At 53.5% G+C, this 12,898-nt stretch overlaps 1 protein-coding gene across 2 annotated transcripts in view; it reads right to left on the minus strand.

Moving 5' to 3' along the window:
- rau (RA domain-containing protein rau) overlaps positions 1-12,490 on the minus strand; it is a 69,706-nt gene extending 57,216 nt beyond the window's left edge. The window contains exon 1 of one of the 2 annotated variants that reach the window (XM_084590811.1): positions 12,197-12,490. In XM_084590811.1, the coding sequence (XP_084446937.1) occupies positions 12,197-12,376 (180 nt within the window). In that variant the 5' untranslated portion in view covers positions 12,377-12,490. The remainder of the gene's footprint in view (positions 1-12,196) is intronic. The other variant, XM_084590812.1, reaches the window with a different exon arrangement.
- Positions 12,491-12,898: the final 408 nt, after the last annotated feature.

A 12,898-nucleotide genomic window follows, 5' to 3' on the forward strand; every position in this document is an offset into this window, starting at 1 on the left:
ATAACCACGGATTATTTTTTGTACCGGGGAAATTCCGTGTGGCGGTCACTGCCACTGTAGCGATACAGTCTATTCATAATGGTCACAAGGTCATTATCACCATCAGTAGTTTTATTCCCATGGCGATAAAAAAAAATTCGTTTCATTCCGAATCTCTCCGAATACGTATTTTGCTGGCTGAAGGAAAGTTAGATGAACAATAGAAGACAAAAAAGTCGAATTTCACTACATTTGAAAAATGTCGCTGTTATGCCGGATGTGTTTTCAACACACACACACTTCTTTTTTTTTTTTTTTCAGAGCTCATAACGAGGTGGCGCCACGCCACTAGCCTGCCGCTGCCCCGTTGCAAGTTATGATGACTGCGGCTCTTATAATAAGCACCGTATGATTCGGCGAACATAGACTCGATGGTAGCGAAGGCGATGAAATTGTGTATAACAGATCTCAGCTTCCTCGCATATACGTATATTTACGTAGCTATGTGCATTACGTAGAATATGGTGATCAAAAAGGACGTCAAACCCTCGCGCATCTGCCGTGGCATTTCTCAAAGCCAAATTAAAGGGTCGAGGAGCAACATGTCAATGCGTTTTAAGGCTACATGTAGCGCACAGTTAAACAATTCCTGATACTTCCGTTCATACACTGTATGTTCCTGATATTCGTGCAAGGATTTATCCCTTTAGTTGGAGTGGGGTTTATTTCTTTGTTTCTACAAGAAAGGGGAAATCAAGGCTAAAGGCGACAAGCCTGACTGGGCCTTGGCTCCCAAAACAGACAACAGCACACACCTCTCGTGTATATAAAATATAAAAACAGCATTATGCAACACTTACATACGATATATAAACGGTATCAACACATGCAGTATTCATTAAAGATTCAAATCAACAGACCACGCACTCAATAACATAAATTTCATAGCAAAAAAAATATTTACACAAAAAAGGTTTCATATGAGAAAACTTAGTCATTAGGAAGTTAGCTTCACTAGAAAATTTTCAGGTTAAAAGAGACATTGAGAAAACGCGAATGCACGGTTTTTCCCTCTATACTCCCGTTCAGGAGCTTTCGAAGCAGTCACTAGCAATTCGAACAAAGCGCCCTCCTCTCATATAGTAAATGGGAAACACGTCACGAGAACAGGTATCGCTGCAGGATGTTCCTCCCGACACGGTCGCGTGATCGATGGCTCAAAAGGGGGAGCGAACGAGGAGCGGTGCCCGATCAGCTCCCGGCGGGCGTCGCGAAAACCGGTGCCGCCGTAATTAATGACGGAGCGGGGCCCGCGCGCATTAGCCGCGCTGCGGTAGCCGATCGGGCGCCGAAGGTCGGCCGCGCGCGTGACCTCATATGAGCGCGCAGACGGCAGTCAGACGGGGGCGACCACGTCGTGACGAGCGGACGGAAACAAGGCGCCAAGGGCCGCTGACCCGCCGCCGTTCCTCTGGCTCGGCAGGCAAATCACGAGAGCTTTCGCGCTTCCCGCATAACAAGCTTGCACGCGCAGGCAAGGAAACGCCCACGCGGGGACGCTGCCACGGGTGTATGAAAATCGCGCCGGTCGCGGCAATCTTGCCCACCACCGCAATCGCACGGTGGCAGAGGGCGGGCGTCGAAGATGACGCCCTGAGCCCAACGCGGTAGTTAGCGCGTCCCACATACACGGCGCGTTCGAATCCGGCCGCGGGTCGTCGCGGCCAGCGGCTGTCCTTCCTGGACCGGTCTGCGGCCCGAAAACGAGGCGAGGGGGCCGTCTTCGCGACACGCGCGATCTAGACCAGAACCGTACCAGGCGACAGGGCGACGCCTATGCATCTCGGATGGAGACGTGTCGCACACCGCGACCCGGTCAGAGAGGCACGTGACAAGGGCAGGGCCGTCCGCGCCGCCATCCTTGGCGGCCATCGAGTCGCCGGACGCGCCGGCACAATCGCCACCCTGCAGTGTACAATCGCATTGTATCCCACTACGCTGAGCTTGTTACCGCTGAATGAAAGCACTTCACGTTCCGCTCTTGTCCTGCCCAACGGGTAGCTGGCGGAGGATAGGGAGCCGCGGGAGAACACTCAATGGGCGGTCGCGAGGCGCCCCGTTGACAGCCAAAGCGGCCGCTAATCGACGGCTTACCGGCAATTACGCGCCCAATCGCTGCTCCGGCGGCCTATCTGCGGGCCCGCTGATCGGCAAGCCCCTAGCGGAAAGACACGGGTCGTTCAGCGCGCAACGCAGTGCTGACAGGGAGGCAGTTAGTGTAGTCAGTATTGCATCGACCAGCACACGGATGGGGAGCGTTTCTTCACGTTCCCTCACTCATTCCTTACGAGCGAATTTTCACTGGTGCCGTTTAAGCTGCCAAGATCTTTTTTTTTTTCTTTTTTTTTTTTCCAGAGCATGCTGCGCGTGACGACATCCGGCATCACAACGGAAGCACAGGAGCCTAGACGACGGGTTATTCACTTGTGGAACCACGATGAATGACTGAGCGTTCGGTATGGCCTGTATAGGCCGAGTCATATTTACCAGCTCAAATGTGTCTTCCCATTTGCGTCACAAACGGAGACGGGGTTACGCGCCGAGATCACTCTCCCCACATATTATGCGCAAAGTACGGGCAACCGTCCTCAGAGTGCAGCAAGCCACGGCGATGGCATAATGCATTTATTCTCAATGCCACAAGGCCGAAATGCAAGGCCTACGGCAAACGTACGCCGTGGCCGTTCGCGTAGTCTTCCATGCATGGCAAGGCCGCAGAGAGCGCGGGTCTCACATACATTTTCGCTTCGCGCGGCTGTTTTTAGAGCAGGTTTCTGTCATGCACGGCGCATCGTCATGAAATTTTCATTGAGGTTCCTTCTATTTCATGCTTCGCGGCCTCCCATCCTCTGTGCAGGGTGCAGTGAAAGGTTGCACAGTTAGCACTGCCGAAAGGTTAACGACACCAGTTTTCGCTGTCACTGGTCATCTGAACACAAATATGCGCAAACACGGCAAGCGAGCGCTCACTGTGGAACTGTTCAGTCTCGTTCTTTCCATGCCCCAGGTCGTGCTCTGTGATTACTACGACTGGCTACGGCCTGTCTTTCTCAGACAAAGCTTGTCTAAATAAAACTTAGAAATTCAATCAATCAATCAATCAAACTTTCCTTTCAATCCTGACTATAAGCACTGTCACACCGACCCACTCACACAGTACAGCGTTCATGGTTAGTGGCGACACTTTGCTCTCTCTCCCTCCCCCTATTCGTCCCTTCCCCCACATTACGATTTAAGGGTCCAGCCAGAATGTATCAGTCACTGCGCATTTCCGTTCATCACTACCTCCTCTCCATCAACGCTAACTGTGTCTGCAGCGGACGTCCGTGCCCATAACTCCATCGGTGGCCTCAAGTAATCCGCTGCTCCCAATCACGGGGCCATTTTCTCTTGCCCTCCTCTCCTATGGTGCGGTTGATGCGCCCGCCGAGAGAGACAAATAGGACGCCTTTCCTTCCCTCGGAAAATTTCTCCAATCCAACAATCATGTCCGGACTGCAGCATTCTCCTCCAAAATCCGAAGGCGTCGAGAAAATACGGCCTGCAGAGGCAAACCTACCGTGCTGCTTGCAGTTTCCAACTGTTGCTCTAGACCACATAAAACAGAGCAACGGAAAAGGCGCTTGGCGGAGCGACACAAAATGAGCATTTTCGCCATTTTCGCGTGAGACGCTTTCCTCCCGCTTCCTGTCAACTGAGTGCGACTAATCCTCTCTACAGCAGCGACATGAGCGGCGCTAAAAGACAGAGAGGGGCAGGGAAGCATGACGTAGGGCCTCGCAGCCCTATTGCAACGAGCTGCGTCAAGGCAGGAAGCCGATGCAGTGAGCCTCTTACATGCCGTTATATATATATATATATATATATATATATATATATATATATATATATATAGCGCCGGGAAGAGACAAAGCCTTCGGCGAGGGGAAGCGAGCATCAAGGAGGAACAAAACTCATCCGCTGGGGACGAGCCGCTCCTCTTGTCGGCCGCGTATCGTGTGCGTCCCCAGGGCCAATGTCCTGCAGCTGCGGCGCTTCTGGAGAAGCTCGGCCCCACCAGCGCGGCGGCCACTCTTCGCCGAGTGTCAAGCGCGCGCCGCCGCAGCCTCAATTACGACCAGACGGCACGAAACACAAGGGCCCCAAATTGCCCTCTTCCTCCTTCCACTCCCCAGCACACCAGCAGCACGCGCCGTCCATCCTCCCCACGCCACGGGCATCACCCAAACGAGAACCATTTTTGCAACGCACGAAGGCGACGGAAACGGCCCAGCGTACAGCCAAGAACGCCGGAAGGGAACCGGTCCAGTAACATGTTTAGCTAATATTCTCTGTTAAGGCGCCTAGAAGATGGTAGAGGGGTGACTGAACAGCGTGCATACAGCGCTAGGACTCGGTGCAGGTTTTCCGCGCAACGTTTCCGCCAACTGTAAGTCGCATCGTAGAGTGCGCTTCACGCTGAAACAGGACATGAGAACAGAGCGTCTGCTGGCCACCATATTAGGTGCCGCTGAACCCAATGACTCCATTTGGGAATAGAATGCGTGGACGAGGAGGTTACGAGAAGAAATGCGCAGTAAAAGCCGCTCTCGGCGGATATGCGAACCGTGACATAAGGGAACGAATAAAGGAAATTAAAAAAAAGGGGCGCCGCAGTGGAGGGCTCCGGGTTAATATCGGACCACCATCTCCGATTCGTTACCGCACGCCGACATCGCACGGCACATGGACGTCCTTTGTATTTAGCGCGCCTCCGTCGAAATGCGGCCGTCGCGGCCTGAATTTTCTTCGAAGATCGAACGAATCCGCACGAATGGCGTCCTAAAACAACAACGGGGGCAGCGGCGCTGGCTATATCAGTGTACGCAAATGTTTCGGTGGTACAGCGCGGGCGAACGGGAACTGCTTAAACACACACACACACGCACACACACCATCTCGCTATTCGTCGACCGCACCACAGTCCCCCCACGGCCCGCCCTAGCCCAGAAAAGTTTGTACATCCCAGAGACTAGGCCAGTGCGAACACAAACACAACGGTCGCGAATGATCTCACAATAGATCCGCGGCGAAATAAGAATCCCTTCGGGGCTTCGTCCCGCGCGGTTGCTCTTGCGGATCCGCGCCCCTTGTCGTCGGCGCGGTCCGCGACGTTTGCCGATGCCCCGCGGCACGGTGAAACGGTTCCCTGCGCGCCGCCTCGCGGACAGGTGCGTCCACTCGCTGTCGGCGGACACAACCGACCGCCCGCTCATGAACCGAGACATCGGGCCATTGGCGACCAGTATGGCAGCAGTGATGACGCGCACCTAGTGAAATAGACCATGCCTGGCGCTCTAAGGTGCTCGGAGCGATCGAGAACCGCGGGCTAATTACACGCGACTCTTCGAACCGCAAAGGCAGGCTTTCAACGCGGGAGCCATCACTTCCTCCAAAATCTGCTATCAAAACGAACGTATAGGCCTGGAGAACCACTGCCATGAAAATCGTTGCGGCCATGATTCTGGGCAAGACAGAATGAGGTTGCTATACGACAGATAAGGCTCTGTCTAAGAAAAAACTTCAGTACAAAGCACAAGAAACGCAAGGGGGAGAGAGCATCTGGAGTGGAAATACGCGTAGTTTTTTTCGTCTCACGTTGCCCGTACTATAAGCAGTAATAGTTTGCGGGATACGTATCGTTGGAGAAAAAATAAAATAAAATTACAGCACTGTCTAGCGACACCGTCAAATGGTGTTGTTACCCTCTTGGGGCCATTCAGACATTTCTGGTCATTAGAGTTCGGGACTGCACGGAAATAATTTGTCTCATTCACACCTGCGTCTTCGTAAATGTTTAACACGGCCCTTATAAAGTGCCTTCATTCAAGCACCGTCACCTGAACGCACCGGCAGACGTTATGAGGTAAATATGAGGTGATGTCAGTGATGACACTGTCAGAGTAGCGAGCCAGCATGGCTGAACATGGACATATTCCGGCTGTCAGGCGTGCGCTGAACTTAAAACGCGATACGCGCAGTGCAGAGGCACGCTGTTCATTCAGGCCAATGTACGCTATCCCGGCATTGTCAGGACCAAGTTGTCTGACACCGAAGCCTGAGAAATCCACTCGAGGCTCAAGGCGTCCAACAGGACATCCCCGTCATCTGCTGAGCTCTAAAAGCACGGTTTTTAAGCGGGGGGGAGATATCATGGCAACAAGCATTAAGACTGTGGGAGGGCAAGGCTGAATAACAGGGGGAAGGAATGCAGCCTATGCTACGCTAAAAAAGGAACGGTGCGGCCAGTCCTCGGATTCCCACGCAGCACAATTCGCGGCCTGTGGCGCCAACAGGGACACCGAAAAAACGTGTAGGCTCCGTGGCGACCCACACCAGCGGCTCGTGCGCCCTTGGACGCGCAGAAAGAGAGAACATTTCCCCATAGCCCAGGCTCATTACGAGGTGGCATTCATCCGCGAATCGTGCCCACGGAGGAGAGAGCCTCCAAGGGCTCCCCGATGAATGAGGCACGCGCGTCGGCCGCAAATGGCGCTTCAACCAACGCCGACGAGAGGTGGACGCCAGGGGGGAAGACGAGGCGTGCAGCGCAGCAACGGCCTCCAGCACGCGACAAACGCCGCCGCGGCGGCCCACAGCGAAACCGCGCTCATTGCTCGCCCCTCGTCCAAATCTCTCCGCGCGTATGCGTCCGAGCCGGTGACAGACGAATGAGACGTGGAACGTGTCCAAGACCGCTTGAAAGAAAGCGGAGGCTCGCTCCCAATTGGGGCGCGCCGACCGCCCGAGCGCGCGTGACACCGCTGCGGTCTTTTCCCACGGGACGCGTTTTTCTAAACGCGCGACCGAGGTGAGTTGTGCGCACGTATTCGACTGGCCGCTTGTGCGGACAGAACGGCCAGCAGCAACGGTCGAAGCGCCGGTAGCCGCAATTAAAAACCAGAGCCCGGTGCGGGCCTCGGGCGTTTTCGAGCGCGGCTTTCAGGGTCAACCTTCTGTCCACGGGGAGCGCTCATTTTGCCAGAGCCGATGGCAGTATCGACAAGCTCGGGACAGCCCAGCAGCTATTTTGTTACAGCGGGGATAAAACCGCCTTCGCGCGACAGGGAATCGCTCTCGAGATCAACGCATCGCTGAGCGCGTAAAATGGTTTTTCCCAGTGTCTTTACGTCCCGCGTCGCCTGGCAATGCCGTCGGGAGTTATCTCACGGCACCCGGGGTACCTGGGAAACTATAGCACACGGTGTGTATCACAGTAGCACGTTTCCAGGGCATGTATACCCTCCTCTATGTTCAGAGCGAACTGCAACCGCCTCATTATTCCAGTTAAAGGCGTTAAGTAAGAAACGACGAGAACAGCAGCAACTCGCGCAGATTGATGCACACAACTGGAGCGCGGGTTATGAGGGACACTGCAGTGTGGGGGGCTTCGTGCATTAGGCTTTAACGTTTACCGACATCGCGCAGCACACGTCCGTCCTTTGAGTATCCAAAAGTGCTACCACGGCCTGAATCAAACCTGCTACCTTGGGTTCGACAACCTAACGCCGCTGCCACTGAGCCACTGCGGAAGGTATCCATCGTAATAGTCCTGGTTAGTAACTGACCCGAAACTTTTTAGCGACAAGAGTTGGTCGATTTTCCCAGTTTGCAGATTACAAAACGCGAACGTTCCGGCGCGAAGGTCAAATAGACGTCGCTGAATATAACGCAGCCTTGTACTGGCTTTGCGGAACTTCTCGACGCAAAGCGAGCGACCAATGTACATTCCTCGTGAGAGTGGAAAAAACGCGACACCGACAAAAACAAGCGTGACTCACGCGACGGCAGAGACAGGCGCTCTCTCGCAACCAGTTCCTCCGACTGTTCGCAGTTACGCAAGCTCGGAAGGAAGCAGAGTTATACCATCGCCGCGCACGATAGCGGGGTGTGTTAAACTGATATACTACTCACATCTTGACCGAAATTCGCTTCATCCCGTGTGAGTCGGCACTACATCCTGACTACGAATAGAGAACCGCGACTTCCTCGCTCCTGCACACTGGGACAACGGCTGCTTCGTTGCAACGCTGCGAATGAGCGGTCGTTAATGGACTTTCGGGCTGCACTTCAGTTCCTGCAGATCGAACCAGTCATCTTTCCTCATTCGCGATGGTCGGCAAGGTTTGGGGCGGATTAACTAACTGGTGACTATCCGAGCAGATGACTGGGGGATGTGAGGTCCTATATTTCCGCGATGCAACTTGTCCATACAACGCTTTAAAAAAAAAAAAAAAAATGTCGGGGACACTGCCTTTAAGGGTATGTATGACGCGATAGCGTATAAAGCGCCGCTTAAAACAAACCGTATGAACGTGCCTTAGCGGCCTATAGGGGTAACGTGAACGTAAGGGTCCTGGCAGGCTGATTCTGATATCACCCGCCCATTTGAAAGGAGAAACCCGAGTTGGTAGCTCCTGCCAAAAGTAATGTCAGCCAACCCTTGCCCGGCCATGTAAGGTGCCAGCTACCGCCTGCCGGCGCTACGCTCATGATTTTTCGCTCACAACGCGGGCGGAGGGCCGCCGACGCCGAATTTTCGGCGAACAGGGCCTTTAACGTAACCGCTTTAAAAAAGAAGGGGCGGAGGCGTAAATCCGCCACTGTTTCCGACAAGTTTAATTCCTCTTCACGTCCTGAAAGATGCATCATGAGATCTATACAAGGTCCGCAGTAGCGATATAAATAGCAATACGAAAGTACTCCAGGTGAGAAAATAAAAAGGATTCCATCTCTTCGACTTCCGTTCACGACGGTGGCAATATAAGTGCTGCCTTAGCCTCACTTCTTTCTCCTTCGTTATCTGTGTCCACAAGGCAACAACAGATAAGCGGAGAGACTGGAGGCGCCACACCGGCGACTTCAAGGCGGTTGATACGATGCGCGACAAGAGACCACAAGTACGCTTTAAGGAGGAGTTTGTAGTGTTTTGGCCCCGTAGTATGGTTAGCTGTCAGGAAGGCCATAAATGGGACCACGCGGCCCGATTGTCATGGTACACTTCTGCATGCAGCAGAGGCGGCCGCACTCTCGCGCACACCCCCTCCACATCATTCCTAACCGTAATGAAAGTCGCTGTGGGAAAGCATCTCGACAGCTGTAGCCGTTCTTCTGACCTGACAACATCTACCGTTTGAAATGACGTGCTTTCACTGATACCATCAATGATGGCGGCCGTTACAATGCAAAGGAAACTCATGGGCAGCATGCATAGGAATAATTCAGTGCGAGCAGTTTTGAAACATAAAACACATTCTAGATCTAGAAAGGGGTAGTACATCTCCACAATTCTGCCTGCCCTCGCCTCACCTCTCTGCGTTATTCGGCTTTTTAGCTGTGTCATCCGAAATTCTATTCACAATGCGCGCACCAATGAACGTATAAATTATAATGCGACACGGGAACACACCTCGAGCATGCGATGTTTTTTTCTTTAAAGCGCTTTGAAAGGCAACGAACACTTCAAAATGATGTCGCGCAGGCGGAGGCTATCGGGGCAGCTGCCAAGCTGTGAAAACTCCCCGTGCATATCCCCCTGGAACGGAAGGGCAAGCTGGACGCAAGGACCAGAGGCGCTGCCGCGCGCCACATGCGGGCAGTTGCGAAAGCTGTTGCGTGCCATCAGGCATGTGGCGGCATTGCGGCACGGGAGCCATTCCCAATGACTGGGAGACAATATCTTCCGTGGGCTGGCCAGCAAACACAGTTTGCAAAAACAAGGCGCACGAAACATTAGCGGTCCGAATCGTGTGTGCTTACATTGTGCGGCCGGCGCCCAGCGGCCAAAAGCCTATATACACAAACGACTACCGCCTTGCGGACAAACGGGGTCGCGCGAACGGTAGTCGCCGGTGTGCGTAACAGCTGCAAACGGAGCTCTCGGTGCATAAAAGGCGGGTATCCTCGCTGTCCTTTTGTTTCCGCCGGGTCCTCCCCCTGCGCGTGAACGGCTTTAACGCCAGACGAAACGGCACATGTCGAAAGCACCATCAAGTCGCGCCAGCCCCCTCTCAGGGGTTGCGCGCTCGACAGACGCATTCGATTCCCAGCGCCTTCCGCGAGAACTTCACTGACGCGTAAACGCGGCTCGCACACACAGACAAGGATTAGCAGCGCAAATTTGAATGCATAGAGAAACGACTGATCGGGTTCCTTTCGGACGATTACATCTCGCTTGACAGCATCGGCCCAGAAGAAGAAAAAAAAAAAACTGAAGTCGACAAAAAAGCATACGCTATAATAGATTTATACTCGGGTGACGTGTGTGCACCAATTACATCACATGCACTTTCACAGACACCGTCCGTGCGTTGAGGTCGGACGCACGGGCAGTATCGGCACATCGTGGGAGCATGCAGCAATTTTGGAGTTCTGCCTCAGCGCAGAATCTGCAGCGCAAGTTCCAAATTCCTCAAATGGCGAAACATCAGCGCGGAAACCAAGCTGGGAACACACGCAATTTTTTGTTATCCTTTCAGTTGCAAGCATTAGCGGCGTTCCATCGACGTCGCGTGCAGAACACCGAGGTCGGAATGTCAGTCGCGTGATTAACACCGAACCAGTGCGTTACATATTGTTGACACAGTCCCTCCAAATAATCTCGCTTCGTGGCTGGCGAAGCAGACGGTCAAGCAGCAAGCATGCTAGCGCTTTTGTAATCGTACAGCTCCCCGTAATAAGAAAGGAAAAAAAAACAACAAAACATTCACTCAATGATTACTCTATATGTTTGTGTGAGAAGCACTTTTTTTCTTTTCTAATCAATCGTCTTCGACTTAGTAACTAACGAAATACCCCATGAAATCGTCATTTCGTCAAACTGGGTTGCTCCCTGTTATATTGCTGGGACATGCATAACGCCTGCACAGGGCGCAGAGAATTTTTCAAGAAACGAGGGTAGCCCAAATATTTGTCCTAACCCAACCCCCAGTTTTCTTGCTTAGTGGAAGCCTCTCCAAGCATATGCATGCCCTTTATCAGAAGATTGTAGCTCAATGGTTTTGAGACGTATCGTAAGGCTGGTAAATTGTGATGCATCATCACTCTTGTAAACCTCCTGAAGGCAAAAACCTATGGCCCTGCTCCCTCCATAAAGACGTCCACGAATGCTACAGGAGCACCACTACATGGCTTAGAATCAGACACCCCGTCTCTGAACATTTGAAAATGTGTGTACGCACAAGAAAACGAACAGCTAATGCCTCAGGCCCGTTCAAGCACGGCGGCACGGCATGTGGAGACTGGCCGTACGCGGAACAAAGACTGGCCTGCACTGATCCCCCTTCGAAGCCTGCGTCCTTGAAGTTCCCCTCTGTTCCGCCCCCATCGACCTGCCAGCTTGGGGAAACCATTCCAGCCGGCGGCGCCAAAGACAAAACTCCTCCGCGGCGCCTCCCTGTCGTCCCCTCAAAAACCGCACTCAGGGGGAAGCGTGGGGAGCCGATGGAAAGGACCGGCCGCGCTAAAGCAAACATGTCTTCTCCAAACAGAATCCCCTCTAGCTAGCAAAGAAGTAAATACGCTGCTCTTACAGCCGCCGAAAGCACGGGATGGGAGGTGTATTTTTTCCTTCCTGTTTTTCACGCCGCCTACAGCATGGGGTGAGAAGTGGTTTTTTTTTTTTTTTTTTTTTCGTCTTTCCTGTTATTCGCTAAGTAGTTAAGGTATTTATCCAATCTTTGCCTTTGAAAGTTCACGATTACAAGACATCTAGAAAGTAATTTTTACGGCCGCGAACTCGTCCATGATAGAAAACAGCCATGCACTTCGAAACAAGCCCCTGTCAACGAGACATTCCAAGTGGCAACCTCATCGAGCACTTTGCGTGCAGCACTCGCATATAAGTGAGTGCATCCTCGTTTGCATGCGAGCAAAACTGATTGTCGTGCGTGGCCCAAGCAAGCACATCTATACAGCCAATTTCCAGGGGTCGAGCATAAACACAAGATTCGGCCCCGAGGGCGTTGTTGCGCCCTCGCAGCGATTGGCAGTGACAGCTCAGCCGCGCTCACAAAAGGCACGTGCACCGCAGCTCTCACGCCGATACGAATCCTGAGGCGTGCTTGTGCTCCACCACTGGACACGGCGGACATAGAACACCCAAGTGGAGCAGACTGACCTTCCTGGGCGGCAGCGCCTCGTGCAGGCTGCTCGTGCTCGACGATCGCGACGACAGCTGCTCGGCGCCTCCGCTGCCGAAGCTCACGCTGCTGTTGAGGCTCAGAGCATCGTTGGCTTGCGGCTTGATGCAGCGGAAAGGAGACAAAGTGGTTGTCGACGTGTGCACGTGCTTGAGCATGATGCCGTCACGGCGCGGTTATCCTTCACCAGTCCCGCAGCACGGACAAGGCGACAACGCGCGTGCCGACGACCCACCTAACGCCAAGCTTCTCTGCGACTGCCGGCCGGCGCACGCCGATCGACGCACGCTCGGAGGCCGGCCCACGGTAAGCCGCGCCGCGGCGTGACGTCGCGCCCCCAAACTTTTCTCATTGGCTGAGGAGGAGACGCGTGCCAGTGACGTAGAGCGGCGCTCACCGACGCTTCGCCGACTCTTGCCAGATGCGTTGGCTGAGCGCGTTGCTCTCACTGCTGACGGGAAGAGCTTCGCACCGACGTTGCGCGCGTTGTCATCGCCAGCGGAGGAGGATGACTCAGGATTGACCAGGAAAACTCCGTGGCTCAGCAGTGTCTCGATCTACTTCTCGGTTCTCCTAGCTGCGATCGTTACGCGCAGTGCGGGACTCGGCCTCAACCGGGTCTCTCATAAAAGCGGCGTTATAAATAGAGCAATAAGTGATATCACCGGAATTTCCTCACC

This window comes from Amblyomma maculatum, chromosome 1 (genome assembly GCF_055883805.1).
Source record: "Amblyomma maculatum isolate TAMU_Amacu chromosome 1, ASM5588380v1, whole genome shotgun sequence".
Lineage (NCBI taxonomy): Eukaryota > Metazoa > Arthropoda > Arachnida > Ixodida > Ixodidae > Amblyomma > Amblyomma maculatum.